A 16,051-nucleotide genomic window follows, 5' to 3' on the forward strand; every position below is an offset into this window, starting at 1 on the left:
GCTGATTTAAATCCTGAGTCTTCACAGTTTGATTACAATGATGCTTGGGCAGTCATCGGGTGCAAAGTACCAGATGGTCAACGAGACGGGATGAAACTACATAAACGTCATATAGTCAGAGTTTAAAATAAATGAACATTCCTTGTTGGAAACGGTCAGCTGAGCTCCTGGGATTGGCTTCCATTCCACGAAAAAGGGGTCCTCGTTATGCAGAGATGGAAATTCCTTAGAAACAGTCTGAGGTATAATCCCTGAAGAGCCTCCCAAGTCTGGCAGACAGATTTCTACACAAACCTTGACTGTTAACTCTGATTAGCCAAACAAGCAGGTCTCAGGCAAGCATTGGATATTCTGCTATAATTTATTTTTCTGAAAAATTCCACATATTTAATCTTAAACTATGGACAACGCAGACACACGCATACATACAGACATTGTTTTAACAGCAGCTTTAACCCAGTCTGATGCACTACATACTTACATACACAAAGAACAAATTAGTCTAATCACTCTGCATGTGAAAAGTAAGAACAGATATGATACAGATATGGAACTAAAAAATGTTTGATAGAGTCTCATTTCCTTAAAGAGAAGAACCATTTCTCATAAATAATCTGAAAATGACTCGATACGTTTTATTTTCAGGAACGTACTGTCGGCGACCCCTTCTATTGCTTCTCCTTTCATCATTAAAGGTAAGTCAAGACAGAGACATAAACAGCAGACGTTGATGGTTGGCTCCTTGGAAGGAGAAAAAAAAAAAAATATATATATATATATAGGAAATGTTTATGGATCCTGGAAGCTGAAGGTCACATTCCTCTGTTTTTTTTTGTTTTGTGCCTAGACAGACGTCTACGATGAGCTGGAAACAGCCAGTTTCTTCAAGTGGTCCATGAAGACCTGCAGGCTGACGTCATCAGTCAGGATTGGTGCTCCTGTCTCCTACAGTTACAGAAAATAAAAAAGCAAAATGGTTAACATTCACCTTCTGTTTACAAACAGACCTTTATAGCACAACTGATCCAATGATCAGTTTATAGCATGAAACAGTGAAACCTCAATCTGGTGTTAATCCCACAGATACTGTGTGTTTCTGCAGCTTAAACAACAGGTTAAGGGTTCATCCCTTCCTTGATGAAGGGTATAAAGAGTTTAATGCCGATTTTAGCATTTCAATCTTCCCCGTTCAAAATAGAAGGTTAACTAATCCAAGACCTGTGGTTTATCAACAGTTGGAAACTTCTGAAGTAGTAGTTCGGATTTTTAGACCGGAAATCTGGGGGATTTTTTAAAATGCTTTGTTTAAATGAAAAAAGGAAATGCAGTCTTGCAGAACATTTTATCTGTGGCTACAGAGGCCCTGGGAGAACGTTGGAATAATCTCAATCCAGACTACAGAGGCCCTGGGAGAACGTTGGAATAATCTCAATCCAGACTACAGCACTGTGCTAAAGTATTCATAATTTATTTGCATTTCATTGGGATTTTATGTAACAAACATACACATGAATGCATGGTTTTCAAAGTTTCATAGAAACAAAAATCTGACAAGTGCGGAGTACATTATCATTTGCCCCCTTTTAATCTGATAACCTAAAATTAAATCCAGTGCAGGCCAGAAGGGCATTACAGCCAATAGTCCCATGGTAACCCCAGAGGAGCCGAGGAGACCCATAGATTAGGTGGAGAAACTGTCAACAGGACAACTATTAGTTGGGGCCACCAGAAATCTGGCCTCTATGGGACAGTGGCAGGAAGGAAGCCATAAATCTGCAGTTTGAAACAAGCCATGTGGGCAATACTGCATACATGGAAGAAGGAAGAAGCATATACCTGTCCCCATGCATAGAGGTTGTTGTGGGTTTGTGATGGGTTGACTTTAGACAGCAGGAATCGAGCCTGTGAGCCTCCATGTTCAGTGTCAATGTAGCGAGGCATGGGGAAGCGTGTCTGCAAGATCTCCTGAGCGTCATCCAGAGGAGCCTGAAGCAACTGCTTAAAGTTCTCATACTCTGGCATTTCCTGGTAGCCTGCCTTTCTCCACTGAGCAATAGTCTGAAAACAAACAAACACAAAATGAATTCTATATATTCTTTATTTTTTATTCATCCAGATAAAACTAAATATTCAGAATGAAACCTCTTAATGCAGAAAGAAAATGTCCTTTTAAGCATTTTTGTGGTATCCTGTCTCACCTCTCCGTGGTAGATAACCAGCTGGAAGAAGGTGTCCATCAGCAAGATTCGATCTGGCAGGATGCTGCTGCTGTCCAGGAGCACAGGCTGAGCCAAAAATAAAGAAAGTGTTACAACACTGTGTCATGAAGACACTTTGATGGCAGCTGGAGAGACAACATATAATGGATGACAGTTTGAAGGGACTGAGGCTGACCTCTGGTGGACCGTGGAAGGAGTATGAGTAGAGGATGGGCTGGATCATGATCAGGGACTGGGTCAGGTCCTGCCTAACAAAGTGGTGCCTGTAGTAGGACGACTCATCTGGACTGTTGTTGAACACCTGGAGGAACGGTGACCGCCGGAGGTGGAACATAAACTAGAAGCGTAAAAAGGGAAAATGTGAATAAAATATTATTGTAAACAAAAACTTTTAATAAAGAAAAAAAGACTTTAATTAATTCCTAAATATTAATTGAAGGTTGTTTTTTTTTATTTTTTTTATTAAAGGGATAGTTAACTGACTTAGTGAGGTTTTGTTCATAGGTCCAAGTCTGAGATGGGCAGAGACCAAAGCAAACTACTGTACCCATTTATGGAAATGCTTTTAATAGTGCTTGTATAAACCTCCATGACGCTTTGGGGAGTTTAGTTGTTTAAAGACTCTCAGACTAGCTGTTAGCTTGCACATCTGAGACCAACTAACCTGAATTTGCACTAAATACAGACACCAATAGTATATAAGTTATTATCTGGATAATAGGATAATAACAACATATAATAACAACATAGGACCTTTTCTGAAATTTGGCTTTAAAAACTACCCCAGTAAGTCCAACTGCAGTTTTCTGTTACATTTCCACTTGGTGGCAGGTTTACCTGTGGGTAGAGGGACAGGGACTCTGACAGTCTGAAGGACGTAGGATCCTCTTTATTGAACTGGCCAAACTTCTGACACTGAAAACACGAAAGGAAAAAGTGTTTCATCAATTATGAATCATACCACAAAACTAAGCCCTATTTAACAGCCAACTTTTTATTAAAAAAAACTATATGGGGAGCAAAATGATAATCCAAAAACAACCCTTAAAAAAAGAAACAAATAAGTTTAATAATAGATTGTTTAGGACCCTAGATTTGTTTCCAACTCACCAGGCGGATAAGCTGCCTGTCGAGCCACCGCAGCACGTCTGGACCCTCCTCTGACTCTGCCCTGAAGACGCCCAGGCGTGCCATGAGCACGGCGGCCGCTTCTTGGTCGAACGAGGTCTCAATGTGCTGAATCTGAGACTGGGCGTCTGCCCAACTTGAATAGTTCAAAAAGAAAGAAAAAGAGGAGGTTTGGGTGTGAGTGAAGAACGTAGAGCAGAGGAAAGAAAGAAAAGGTAGAGGTGAGCATGGGTGCGGTGTGATGACGCACAGTTTTCATGTTTTCTTAAAAGCATCAAAACAAATAGCAGGTATGCAAACGTGTCCGGTGAGTACAACCTCCAATCTAGTTCACATTCTTTCAATACTTCCTCCTTAAAATACTTTCCAGCAAGAAAAGCTGGTTTGTCAGGAACATACCAAACTCAAAATAAAGACCCCTTTTAGCAGAGAATATTACCAAGAAAATAAGTCTTACTTCCTGGCGACGGTGGTGACCCGTATCCTCTTCTGAGCGTTGGAGTGCTGGTACATGGTTACAAACTGGATCGCCCCTCGGCCACCCTGTGGGACTGGCGCATTGTGCTACACAAACACAGCAAACAATTAGTCCTTGCAAGAAAAAAGAAGCCATTGTCTGCAAGCTTAAAGAAAAACCCAATTATTGTGGTTCACAAATACTTCTTTGAAGCGATTGATCTGCTCCAATCCCTGAGAGCTTGAAAGCTAATAACAAAAAAAATATATTTTTACCTGATTCACGACTTCAAAGTAAATGCCCAAAGTAGTGGAATGGTCTAGGCTGCACAGTTTCCACTGGTTTGTGCCCCCAATGCCCATCTCCTGCAGAAAAGAAATCACGTTGTGGTGAATTCCAGCAGATGACGACTCTCAGATTACCTAAACTGAGGACAAGGAACCTGAGTCCCCCAGTCCCCCAATCTGGGGCGGTGACTCACATTCTCCGAGACAGAGGAACCCTTTGAATGCAGGGAAACACATGGTCCAATGGCCCCGCACACCTTCACCTCTCTTGATGTCTATAAAGACCAAAACAGGACAAAATGAAATTATACAAATAACACTTTTTGTATCTCAAGTGAACTAATTAGATGTAAGTGTTTACTTTACCTTGACCTCCATGACTCCTCCAAACGCCATCCGGAAGTCTCCATTGCAGTCTTTGCTAAAGACTCTTTGGAAGGTTTGCTTGAACAGGGAGGTGTTAAAGGAGTCCCCCATCACAATGTGTCCCCTGAAATACAACAAAATCTGTTACAAACAAAATACAAAAATCACCTATTTATTACATCTATTTAATTATTAATGGAAAACTTTTTGTTTATTGACATATTTTGTTGTTTTTGTGAGGCCAGGAGCATGCCTCTTTTTTCTCTTACTATATCTATGTGAAAATTGTCCAATCTTTGTTTCTAATGTCAGGTTGCACAAATGTGTGATATTCTAACTGCAAAACAAAGTTGCTTAAATGCATTAATAAAGTAAACCTGAAGGACTGACAGATAATCCTGTACTCTGAAATGAAACAGTCAGTTCTGACATACCCTGTGAGATTAGATAAGCACTTCATCTCCAGCAGACCCGTCTGGTCCAGAGCGCAGGCGTAGATGTCGATACTGTGTCCGTTCACAGCTGACCGGTTGGCCAAAGCTTCATAGTACTGCGGAAACAGACATTTAGAAATCTAATATACAAAAAAAATAATAATCCATTTTTTTTAACTCAATTGTAACATATCAGCAGATCCTTCATAAATTTATCACCTTGGTCGCTTTCTTCAGATGCCGTGCGTTGTCCTTCTGGATGTCGTGCCAGGAGCGGATGGGGATTTTTAGTTCATCTCCCACCACCATGCCTGGTCCCTGGGTGGGCGGCCCGCCAATAAATAGCATCACACGAGCTCCTGTGTTTGGAAAAGCCCCCTGAGAAGGAGAAAGAAGCAAATGGATTTCACTTGGGTTGCATTTCATACACAACATAAAACATGAGGAAACATTTTTTCCACGTTGATTCATGGTTAGAACATAGAATGAACATCTGCAGCAAAATTTAACTAGGAGGCATTTCTGACTTTAACTCATTATTCATACTTAGTAAAAATACAGCAAATACTCCATATAAAAAGTGTGAATTTAACATTATTAAAGAGTGTAAACGAGGTGAATCTCTATTAGCAAAGACCAAACTTGACAGCCAACACTGCCAGCCAATAAATCTAAAGTCCAAAGTCTAGGAACGCCCACAGCATGATGAAACATTTGGAAATGAGCCATCTAACCACAAAAACCGCAACAATAAGAACCTCTGATAAAATGTTCTAACCAAACAAAGATTGATTTAGAAAAAGATGTTTAGTCTTTATTCACACAGAACAATACACAGCATTCTGGAGCTCTGCTTTGTATGGACGGCTTTTTTCTCCAGTCTGATTAGTGAATCTAAAGTGACTTAAAGCACCACAGCTCTCCCACTGGTTGTGGAAATGTCTGGTGGAGGGAGTGATATATTGTACTAGCAGTTATATGACGGCACAGATTATCAGAGGGACAAGAGAGAGGATAAAAACGATGGAGGAAAAAGAGAAAAAGCAACGAGCGAGCGACCGATGAGCTGCACTGCAAACATGCTGTTGCTGCAGGAAATAATTGTCGGGCAGCCAGTAGCTGAACAGGAAGATGTGACCAGGCTTTCTCAGAGAGGTTCAAGTCACATTAGAAATAACCACGTCTAATAGACAGATGTGGAACCGGTTATTGTATCAATGTGTTTGTTTTTTACCTCAAGAAGGCCGACAGCAACAGACAGCGCGACGCCGGTGGAGCGCAGCGGCCGTTTGCCCTGAGAGACAGGCCAGGGGTCTCTCTGAAGCTCTCCAAGCAAGTCGGTCAGGTTCATGTCGACTCGATGCACTGGCTGAAGGAACCTGGAGGTGAAAAAGCAAGGCTTTTAGAACAAAAATCAAAACAGGAGACAGTCAACTGCTGCATGTGCTACTACTGCCTAATAACATGAGAACTGGTCCTCCTCCTTCATACCTGCATGAGGCAGCAGCTTCCTGAGGAGCCACAGGATGACCTTGCTGTCCTGGTGCTGCAGGCTTTGTCAACCCAAGCATCTCCTGAATTGAAATACACACATTACCAAATTGATCTGAGAGTTCATGACAGTTATTTTACTTCACAAAGAAAAAAAACATTCCCAAGCAATTAAATTCATCAATATGGATCTAGTCAAACCAGTTATGCTATGTATCACAGTAACTGCAGCATTTATGGGATTTAAAGATGTTCTCCTCAGGTTCCCACATGCTTTCTTAGTCATTTAAAGTAATCTGAACCTACCTGGATCTGTTTGGCGGAGAGGTCTTTAGTTCCTCTGAAGACGTAGCTTTTCGCAATCCCCTCGCATGTCAGCTCATGGACCTGAACCATGCGTCCAAAAGTGATGAGGCCCACCAGAGCATTTGGTGGCAGCAGACTCAGGGACATCTGAAGGGACTCCTTCAGGGCCTGGAGGTCCTCTTCTTCCAAACACGTGTCTACAACGTACAGAAAGATGAGCGGGGCTGAGGGTCCGCGCTGCGAAGAGAAAAGAAAAAGGAAGATTAAACACCAGTGATGTGCAGCTTTAGCTACGTTTCCTGAGCCCACGTTAAAAAAAATGCAACAGAACATTAATGTTCCAGAGTAAAAGAGTTAACCCAATGCACTTTATTGCATCACAAACTGAAACCATTTGTGCTCTTGTCTGCAGTACACGTCGTAAATGGGCGGGGTCAGAATGCATACACGCATTAAGAATTTACCTGCACTATGTACTCGATGGTGGAGAACTGTGGCATGAGCTCAGCTGGCTGGTTCACCTCTGATATACCAGCATAGGAGGGAGGGAACTGCACAAACACAAAGACATACAAATGGTCAACCTTACCAGCCTAATAAAGGAATGTGGACAAGCAATATTAAGTTATAAAACGCATGCATGCCTTGACAGACGTCAGGATATCAATAATAGCATCTGGACTGAGACATGTTGCATTGTTGGTACTTACAGGGTTCCTCTGGAAACAGAAGTTGCATGCCCATATTTTGGCTCTGAAGTCAACTTGACTACAAAAGAAAAAAAAAAGTTGGTTAACAAATTACGTTTTGTAGTCTTGAGTTAAAAAAGTGGCTGACACTGAAACAAACATGGTGTGTGTTGAGGTTTTCATGCATCCCAACCGTCATTTATATAAGCTGAGGATTTGCTAACTAAATTCTTACAATTTTTTCCGTTAAATTTACAAAACAAACTCAGAAAAGGATAAAGGTCAGATGTGCCGCTGGACTTAAATGATGGCAAACCAATCTGCGAAATTAGAGGGCAATGTTTTGAAACACATTTATTTATTCCATTTTTTATTGCAGTAATTCATTAACTTTTGTTCCAGATATCTGAATCTGGAACATAAAAAAATGTTTGGCTTTATTCTATTGATTTACATATCTACTCATTTATCATTTGTGATTCTGAACGGAGTTTTAGAAACATCTTCCCATCATCAACAGGACTGGGTTTCCTCAGTCCATATAAGGTCATCTCTACACATTTTTACCAACCTGCACACATGTAGACATGGAAACTGATTCGTGTGAAACTTACCATAGTGGGTTGAGGACTGCTTTGCAGTTGGCCCGGCTGCACAGAACTGGCTCGTACTGGACAGGTGGCAGGCTGGGCCTCTCCTTCAGAGGCGTGAAGAGGCAGGAGACAGGGACCACCAGCCTGGTGGCCTCCAGACGACTGGAGGGCCAGAGATTCCAGCTGAATCTCACCCCATCTCTATCCTCATTCTGTTGAATGAACTCCTGGTAGGTCGACATCACCGAGCTACAGCAGAAAAAGACGTTAAATACACCAAACTGATGTGATCAGTCCAGCAAAACAGCTAAATAGGCCCAAACGATCTCTGGTAGTCCAAAAATCTGTTGCTCCACACTTGGTTCTGTCTCATCAGATGAGTTCCTCTGTCTGACTTAACTGCAGTGAACATCTGCTTTAAATACAGGTGAGCCTTTCCTGTCGGGACTAAAATAAGACAACTTCGAAAGCATGACGCACAATATGCGTTAGGAAAGCCTGCTCGACAAGTTTTGATGACGGGGAGAGAAGAGTGTGGAGGAATCCTAACGTGAATAAACGGGTGTGTCCAAATGTTTGATTAGTATAATTTCTATGTGCTTTGCTTCTGCTGGTGTATGGCAGAGAAACATGAGTGACGCCCTTAAAGCATCACTAAACACCTCTTCGTCATTAGAGGGCAAATTCTTCCTTTGGAGAGAAATATTAGAAACAGAACCAGAAAGGAATAACAACAGATAAGGGCAAAAAATATTTTCCTTGATAAACTAAAAATAAAGCAATGAACTTTTAACCTATTGAATCAGATAATAATTTGGCATGCTGCTGGGTTTTATTTATTTAATGCACATTTTCCATTGTGACTTTTCGACTGATGTGCAAAAGTAATACAACCGTATTATTTTATCTTTGCATTTATTCATCTACATATTTTCTCTTATTTACATTCAGAATGTGAATTAATCAAACTATACCTTAGAACGCTTCTTGTTTTACATAAGTATTTTTCCTTCTTAGTGTTTCCCCCATGTACTAAAAACAGTGTTTCTTCCTCACCAACTCATCCTCTGATTTTGTTTTTATGTGTATGTTTATATTTCTGTAGGATATTGGTTTTTCTTTTTGTTTTTTTAACTGCCTGACCGATACAAAACAAGCACTTTATTAGAGGCTAAACGAGAGATACATCGTTTTGAAAGATGCAAAGTATAATTAGACCATTTAATATTGCTTTGATTAATTCATTTATAATGAATATTTTAAAGCAATCTATACAATAAAACTATTAATAGTACTCCAAAGACTTTCTTCTTTTTTCCTCCATAAATAGCTACGTGATTATGGTGCCATGATAATGTCAGGAACTTTGTTCTGTGAAATCCTAGATTACATGTCAGCAGGTTCAAAGCCCTGGATGGCATCTTTATTCCATTTGTGAAATCTGATCAATAGTTCACAGTCCAATTATTATCATTACAGTACAAAACAAAACAGAAAAGCTAATTCTTTAAACTGACACTAAGACACTTTTAAAAATGTCTGACATAATTATTTAATAAACTACAAAAGCACAGGTTGTTTTTTTTTTCTTCCATGAACTAAGCAATTATTCCTGATTTGGCAGCATTGTCAGCAAACATATGAATTTATCTCAAAGTAACAATCAAAGGCGAAAGCAACAATAAGGTCTTCGATTGGAAAGTTGTTTGTATCGTTATTTTTGCCAAAGGCAAAACAGAGATGTCACTGATGGAGCTACTCGTGTATGGTGCAAAGATTGTGAGCAAACATCAATAATACAAACTAACAGCCACGTATCATCATTAATGAAGACAATAGTTATAGAATCCATACTGATCAGATCTACTGAAACCAGCAGATATCTACTAACACGGAAGACATTGAATAAATCTACATACATTGTAGATGCTCTGTCCACTAACACAAACAGAGTTTCTTAAATCACCGTTTACATTCAAACCCTGTCCTCGCTGCTCTACAAGTCAAACATCTTAGAGAGCAGGTCGGACATGCTAACGGAATGTAGCATTTCCCCACTTCCTGTCACTTCTTAAATGGAAGCTAAAAAAAAAAATGGACGACCTACTAACGACCAAAATTAAGCAGAGCTCTTACCTTTTATATCAAGTTAACTTCAGGACAAGACAGCGACGATACAGATTGTTGTGTTGGAGATAAATTAGAGCATCAGGAGGTGGAAACAAACGGATGAAGAGGACAGAAAGATGTCGGCGGTGGGATCACTCCCTGTCAGCCCGGCTTCTACACTTTACTAGAATGACGTGTTACTCAGAATTCGCCTTTCTTCTATTGGCTCTTTTTTCTGTGACGTCGCTGCGAGTGGCCATAGTCGTGTAGTGAGCACGGAGCGCCACGAGCGTACCAAGCAGGCGGAAGTGGGGAACTTTGGGAAATGAAGTCTGTTGTATTTTTGACCATTAACCAGGTAGCAAAGACAAATTCTGCTCTATAAAAATCAATAAAAAAAATAGATTTTTAGTACTGAAAATTCGACCTATTGAAAAGCATGTCCACGTACTTCACAGAACTACATGCACTCAATACTTGGCTGGGGTTCTTTTGTATGAATTATTGCATCAGTGCTGTGTTATATAGTGACTGTTAATCTGTGGTACTGCTGGGTATTGCCGAGGTTGCTTTAAGGTGGTGTTCAGTTTATTAAAATTTTTGGGTTTAAGCCAAGGGTCTGCAACTTGCGGCTCCGGAACCTTAAATGAGTTTTTGGACCTTTCACAATGGCTCTTAATAACTTTGCCTAAAAAACCTAAAGAACCAATGTTTAATAGTGTTTTTAAATATAGATAAAACAACAAATACAGTTTTAGCAGTTTTTTGGGTTTTATTTGAATAATTGCATTGCATTTTCACAACAGAATGACACTAAAAGTACCAATATTATTTCTTAAATCTATTTTTCTTGTCAGTGGGTTGGAAACCATGTACGTTTGATCATTTTCGACAAATATCAACATAAAAAATTTATCCATGTTTTTTTAGCAAACGTTTTTTTTTCTTCATTTTTAAAACCTAAAAAAAAAAAAAATGAATTGGTGTTTCTTTACAAATGACAACAAATTTACTATAACAGATATTTATAAAACATTATAAGTTGTCTTTTTTCAAAAGGTCGTGTAACATTTGGGGTTCTAGGTTTATTCAACTGACTAAGGGCAAAAATGGCTCCTAAGATTGTAAAGGCTGCTGACCCCTGGTCTAACCTATGTCACGGAGTGACATTTCTGGACTCTGTTTGTGGCTTTGTGTTTGTTTACCTTTTGCTTAGATTTTTCTATTTTGGTTTTTGTATCATGTTTTTCTTTTCTCCCTCTTCTGCCTCCTAGTGTTTACTACTTAAGTTCTTTTATGGTTGTTTTCTTATTACTTGGTATGGTTTATTATTATTATTATTGTAATTATTATAGTTCTTGGTCTTCCCTGGATTCTCTAGTTTTATTTCTCTTTAGTATCTTTGTGTTTAATTGTGTTTTATTTGTTCCTTTGCACTCTTCTTGTTTACTAGTTTATTTTCTGGTTCCTTTCCAGTTAATTCAGTCAGTGTGGTTAGGTTTGTTTACTTTTGTATTCAGGTTTTCTTTATGGGTTCTTTGTTTGTTCTCAGGTTGTTATTGTTGTTCCTATGTTCCCTCTAGTTTCTCTGTTCACTTTAGTCATGATTATTCTAGTTTTCTTATTCCCCATTTGATTATTTATCTTTGTCTATAGGTTTGCTTGGTCTGTGTTTCTGTTTATTGTTTATTAGTTACTTTGCCCTTCCTCAGCCTTTGTATTTGTTTCACCTGTTCCTTCTGCTTCCCTGCCTCCTTGTCACACCTGTTCCCTGTTCCGTTGATTATCTGCCTTTGTTATCTCACAGTATATTAGTTGGTTTTGTGTCTTTGTCCGTTGCTGGTTCCTTGTGTTCGTCACACCTCGTTCTAGTCCATGATTATGCTTTGTTTTTTTGCCACGCCTTGCCTTGGGAAACTTGCAGTGATTTTGCTTTGTTTTTGACCTTGTAAATAAATCTTTGAATTACAAAGATGATCCTGCCGAGCTCTTGTCTGCACTTTGGGCCGATCCAAAACCACATCGTGACAACCTAACGATAATGAGTCTGAGCTAATAGTTTTTAGCTATTAGCAAAACAAGCTAATAAAGTATTTGTTCTTTTGTGGCATAATTTTCATCGAAGGAGGTTACAGAGTACTGTGTGTTTATGTGTGTGTGTGTGTGTGTGTACGTGTACATTTGCTTGTGTGTAAGCAGTTTTAAACTAACACTATTACAAACGTTTATGTGTGAGGCATCCATATTGGATTTAAACTTGAGGATCAGTGAAAACCTCAGACTTGCCCACTTGGAACACAGATTTCTAGGGACTTTTCTGGATTTTACTGTCTTGTAACCCTATCCACATGGATGGCCTTAACCTCCAAGTTACATCTGCAACGAGGGAAGGCAACGCTGAAGCAGATGCATGAAATTTCCAAATATTATTGATTTTGTTCAACATGTTATATTAATCTGCTGTATCCTATAAATGTCATGACTGGGGAGAAGGATTGAAGGACAGAAGCTTGCACAGTGGTACAGTAGGCACTGTTGTCTGGCAGAAAGAAGGTGCTGGGTGTAAATCCCAGCCGTGGGTCTCTCTGCTTGGAGTTTGAATGTTTTCACCTGTGCATGGGTTTTCTCTGGGTTTACTCCCACAGTCCAGAAACATGACTGTTGGGTTAATTGGTTACTCTAGATACCCCTTACGTATGACACTGTGAGTACAAGGTTCTTTGCCCAGCATTTCTCTGTGTTCTTTTTCAACCTGCCAGACTTCCCAAAATGACCCAGGATAGACATGAATGACCTTTATTATATTTGTATGTTTTGTAAAGTAGCTACTGAAATAAAGTAATTAATTTGTTCATGCTTCTGAAGAAAAACTGATGTTTTTTTGTTCTTATATTTTTAACATCTATGTTATGTTGTGCAAAACTGAATAGGACTGTCTCATCAAGCCTTTTGTTATAAAACCAACCATTAGGTGGCGCTGTAAGAGCTCACTATTTTCATTGAGGCTCAAACCGCTGAAGGGAGAGTGCTTCAGAGGAGAAAAGCAGAGAAGGGGAGAGCTGTTCCCTCTCTCTGTTTCTGTTTGGCACAGAGACTCCCTCCTCTCTGTCTCTCACTGGTTTAACATCCAGGTAAAGCTTCTCCCACTTTCATCTCCTTCCGGACCGGATCCCGCCGTGGATCAGCTATAAGGACCACAGCATCCTCTGTGCTGCACTCCGCCCGGCATCGTCAGCTGTTGCTCAATGAGAGAGTGGGATAGTGAAGGGGAACACAGAGGCCGGACTATGCAGCTGATTACCAAACGGTAACGTGCTTCATCACCCCTGCAGGTCGATTGGATGCGAGCGGAGCTGCTTGACGAATCCCCGAGTGTTTTCTGCCTTTTGTCGGTGCCGGAGGAGCTGTGCCAATGGAGAAGGCAACTCCGCCACCTCACACCCAGCCACAGCCCCAGCCCCAGCTCCAGCTGTCCATAGCGAAGAGTGAAAGTCCGGCCGAGGACATCTCAGGTCTGACGGACGAGGATCTGCTCAGGTGGACCAAAGAGGAGCTGGTGCGCCGGCTGAGGCGGTCTGAGGCCGATAAGATGAGCGTGATTCTAGACCACGGGAATCTCATCCGAGAGGTCAACCGCAGCCTCCAGCTGCACCTAAACGAGATCAGGGGGCTGAAGGTGAGGAGGAGGAGGAAGAGGAGGGTGGAGGAGCGCGCATTTGTAAAGGATGAGGTCATAGGTTTGAGGCGCTCCTGAGAACGCGCATAACGTGAAGAATTATCAGCTTTTTTATGCAATTAGCAACCATGATGTTTGGTAAGATAATACTGGAGTTCGCAGGATCGTTCTGTGGATGTGCCCTTGCTAAACTTGCAGGCTTAGGAAATCCAGTCAGACTTGGTTTAATAGCCGATAGGTTGAGTAGCAGTGCTTTTAAGTATAATCAATGACAGCATGGGCCTGGTACCCAGATCTGCCTCTGTTTGCACAGGCCTCAGATTCAGCATTCCTCCGCATACAGTGCCTTGCAAAAGTACTTACAGGAACTGGACGTTTCCATATTTTCTAACGGTCTGAATGGTAAACTTTAAAACTTTAATGTATTTATTTGAATTTCATATGACATACCAACCACAAAGCATGTCTTATTTTAAGGTTACAAATGACATGGTACAATCCTTCAAGATATGAAAAGTGTGGTGTGCATTTAAATTCAGCTCCCTGAGTAACACTTTGTAGAAGCAAAGCTGTCTGTCTTTTGACATATTTATATGGGCAAATCTTTTGACAAGATTTGCCCATAGAAACACTAATATGTTTTTCAATGTGTTTTTGCAAACTATCCAAAACTCAGTCAGATTAGATGAAAAGTGTCTTGCCACAGATTCAGATATGGATTTGGCTCTGGACTTTCACTGAGACGTTCTAACACTTGAATATGCTCTGATCTGAACTACTCCATCATTGCTTTGGGTGTATATTTAGGGTGGTTGCCCTGTTGGAAATTTGCCCCACACTCGAAACGATGGCAGCCTCAAACAGGTATTCCGCCAGGAATGCACTCTATTTAGCTCCCTCCATCATCCCATCAACTCTGACAAGCTGACTTGCGGGGAATGGTGAACTCAGGGGGATATAAAATGTTAGTTTTCCGACATATATAGCATTTTGCTTATAGGCAGAAATTTCAACCATAAAGTCCCAACAAATCTATTGTAATTTGTGGTTGTTACCTGATTGAATTCTAAAAACATTTGGAGGTATGAATACCTTTGCAAGATACTGTAAGTTTACTCAAGATGCAATAAAGCTCAAGACACAAAAGGCCTTTCTTACTATGACTAGTCTTAGTCACTACCCCCTATCATAAAGGTAATGTGGTACTATGTCCACATTGTTTACAATTAAAGTTGAGACTTGCCTGAGGTAGACTCAGCAGCACACAGGGACCATTTGCCTCTCCCAGGGACCTTGTCACCTCTGCCCATCCAAGCAGCCTAATTACACTGGAGAGAGCTGGAGGCTCTGACAGGGAGCAGGATAGGGAGGATCGAGTTGAGAGTTAAATTGTCACAGACGGAGGAGTTTTAAATTTTTTTTTTATTGCAAAATGTTGTACGCGTGATTTGTTTACTCCTGAATCTGGCCTTTTTTCTGTGTGATTTCTCCATAATCGACAGGGGATTTTAAGCTAAATTATGTATCTCACATTAAATGCAGTGACTGTTCTTTCAGAGTCAGAGAGGATTAATGTTTCATTTCATTATGATTGCATACAGCGACTTAGTGATATCTAAGAGAGAAGGGAAAACAAATCAAATTATGCAATAGATGCAGCTTTTTAGTGTGATAAAAAGAGATCCAAACCATAGAAACTGGACAGTTTTTCTCTTGATCGTTTCTGATTGCTGATCGGCAGGGCACACAGTAAAAACAATCAGAAACAAAAATTTCTGATTCTTTCTGATTGATATCTAAACTAAGAACCTTCACAGTTTTGTTTCTCTGAAGTCATCCTCCGACAGCATGTACTTTCATTCACTGCTTAAGGGCAGTGAATGAAAGTACGGGCATGAGTATGGGCATAATCTGACTCCTTCATTTTCTGCTGGATTCAAAACCACTACACCAATCAAAAAACCTGCTGCACATTCTTTTCTATTTTATGTTTTATGGCCCTTAGAATAAAAAATTGGAATCAGTCGAAATGTATAATGGCCAGGAAAGGCCTGATTGGTATATTTCTATTACAAAGCGATTTTTAGTTCAACAAGTTTGGTAAATACTAAGTTAAATAAAATTAAGTATCTCACAAAAGTGAGTATACCCCTCAATATTTTGCTAATTTTTTTTATTATATCTTTTTATGGGACAAAAATTAAGATATAACACTTTGATACAATGTAAAGTAGTCGGTGTACAGTGTGTATATTTGCTGTCCCCTTAGAATAACTCAGCACACAGCCATTAATGT

At 40.1% G+C, this 16,051-nt stretch overlaps 2 protein-coding genes across 5 annotated transcripts in view; one reads left to right on the plus strand and one right to left on the minus strand.

Annotated features, from left to right (window-relative positions):
* Nucleotides 1-342: 342 nt before the first annotated feature.
* sec23b (SEC23 homolog B, coat complex II component) lies at nucleotides 343-10,267 on the minus strand. The gene is made up of 19 exons (XM_047364311.1): nucleotides 10,107-10,267; nucleotides 7,992-8,219; nucleotides 7,399-7,456; nucleotides 7,153-7,239; nucleotides 6,689-6,925; nucleotides 6,383-6,465; nucleotides 6,126-6,270; nucleotides 5,111-5,269; nucleotides 4,892-5,007; nucleotides 4,458-4,581; nucleotides 4,286-4,366; nucleotides 4,080-4,169; nucleotides 3,805-3,911; nucleotides 3,330-3,483; nucleotides 3,057-3,134; nucleotides 2,395-2,556; nucleotides 2,199-2,285; nucleotides 1,837-2,058; nucleotides 343-945 (listed from the first exon to the last, which is right to left on the minus strand). Exons 2-19 carry the CDS (start codon nucleotides 8,210-8,212, stop codon nucleotides 856-858), a joined length of 2,301 nt encoding a protein of 766 aa, XP_047220267.1. The 5' UTR covers nucleotides 8,213-8,219; nucleotides 10,107-10,267; the 3' UTR covers nucleotides 343-855.
* A 2,842-nt stretch (nucleotides 10,268-13,109) lies between these two features.
* Nucleotides 13,110-16,051, plus strand: part of ccdc85al (coiled-coil domain containing 85A, like) — a 75,493-nt gene continuing 72,551 nt past the window's right edge. For 2 of the 4 annotated variants that reach the window (XM_047364252.1, XM_047364254.1), the window contains exon 1: nucleotides 13,110-13,755. In XM_047364252.1, coding sequence (XP_047220208.1) covers nucleotides 13,492-13,755 — 264 coding nt within the window. In that variant the 5' untranslated portion in view covers nucleotides 13,110-13,491. The remainder of the gene's footprint in view (nucleotides 13,756-16,051) is intronic. The other 2 variants (XM_047364253.1, XM_047364251.1) reach the window with 2 other exon arrangements.

This window comes from Girardinichthys multiradiatus, chromosome 5, assembly GCF_021462225.1.
Source record: "Girardinichthys multiradiatus isolate DD_20200921_A chromosome 5, DD_fGirMul_XY1, whole genome shotgun sequence".
NCBI classification, from domain to species: domain Eukaryota; kingdom Metazoa; phylum Chordata; class Actinopteri; order Cyprinodontiformes; family Goodeidae; genus Girardinichthys; species Girardinichthys multiradiatus.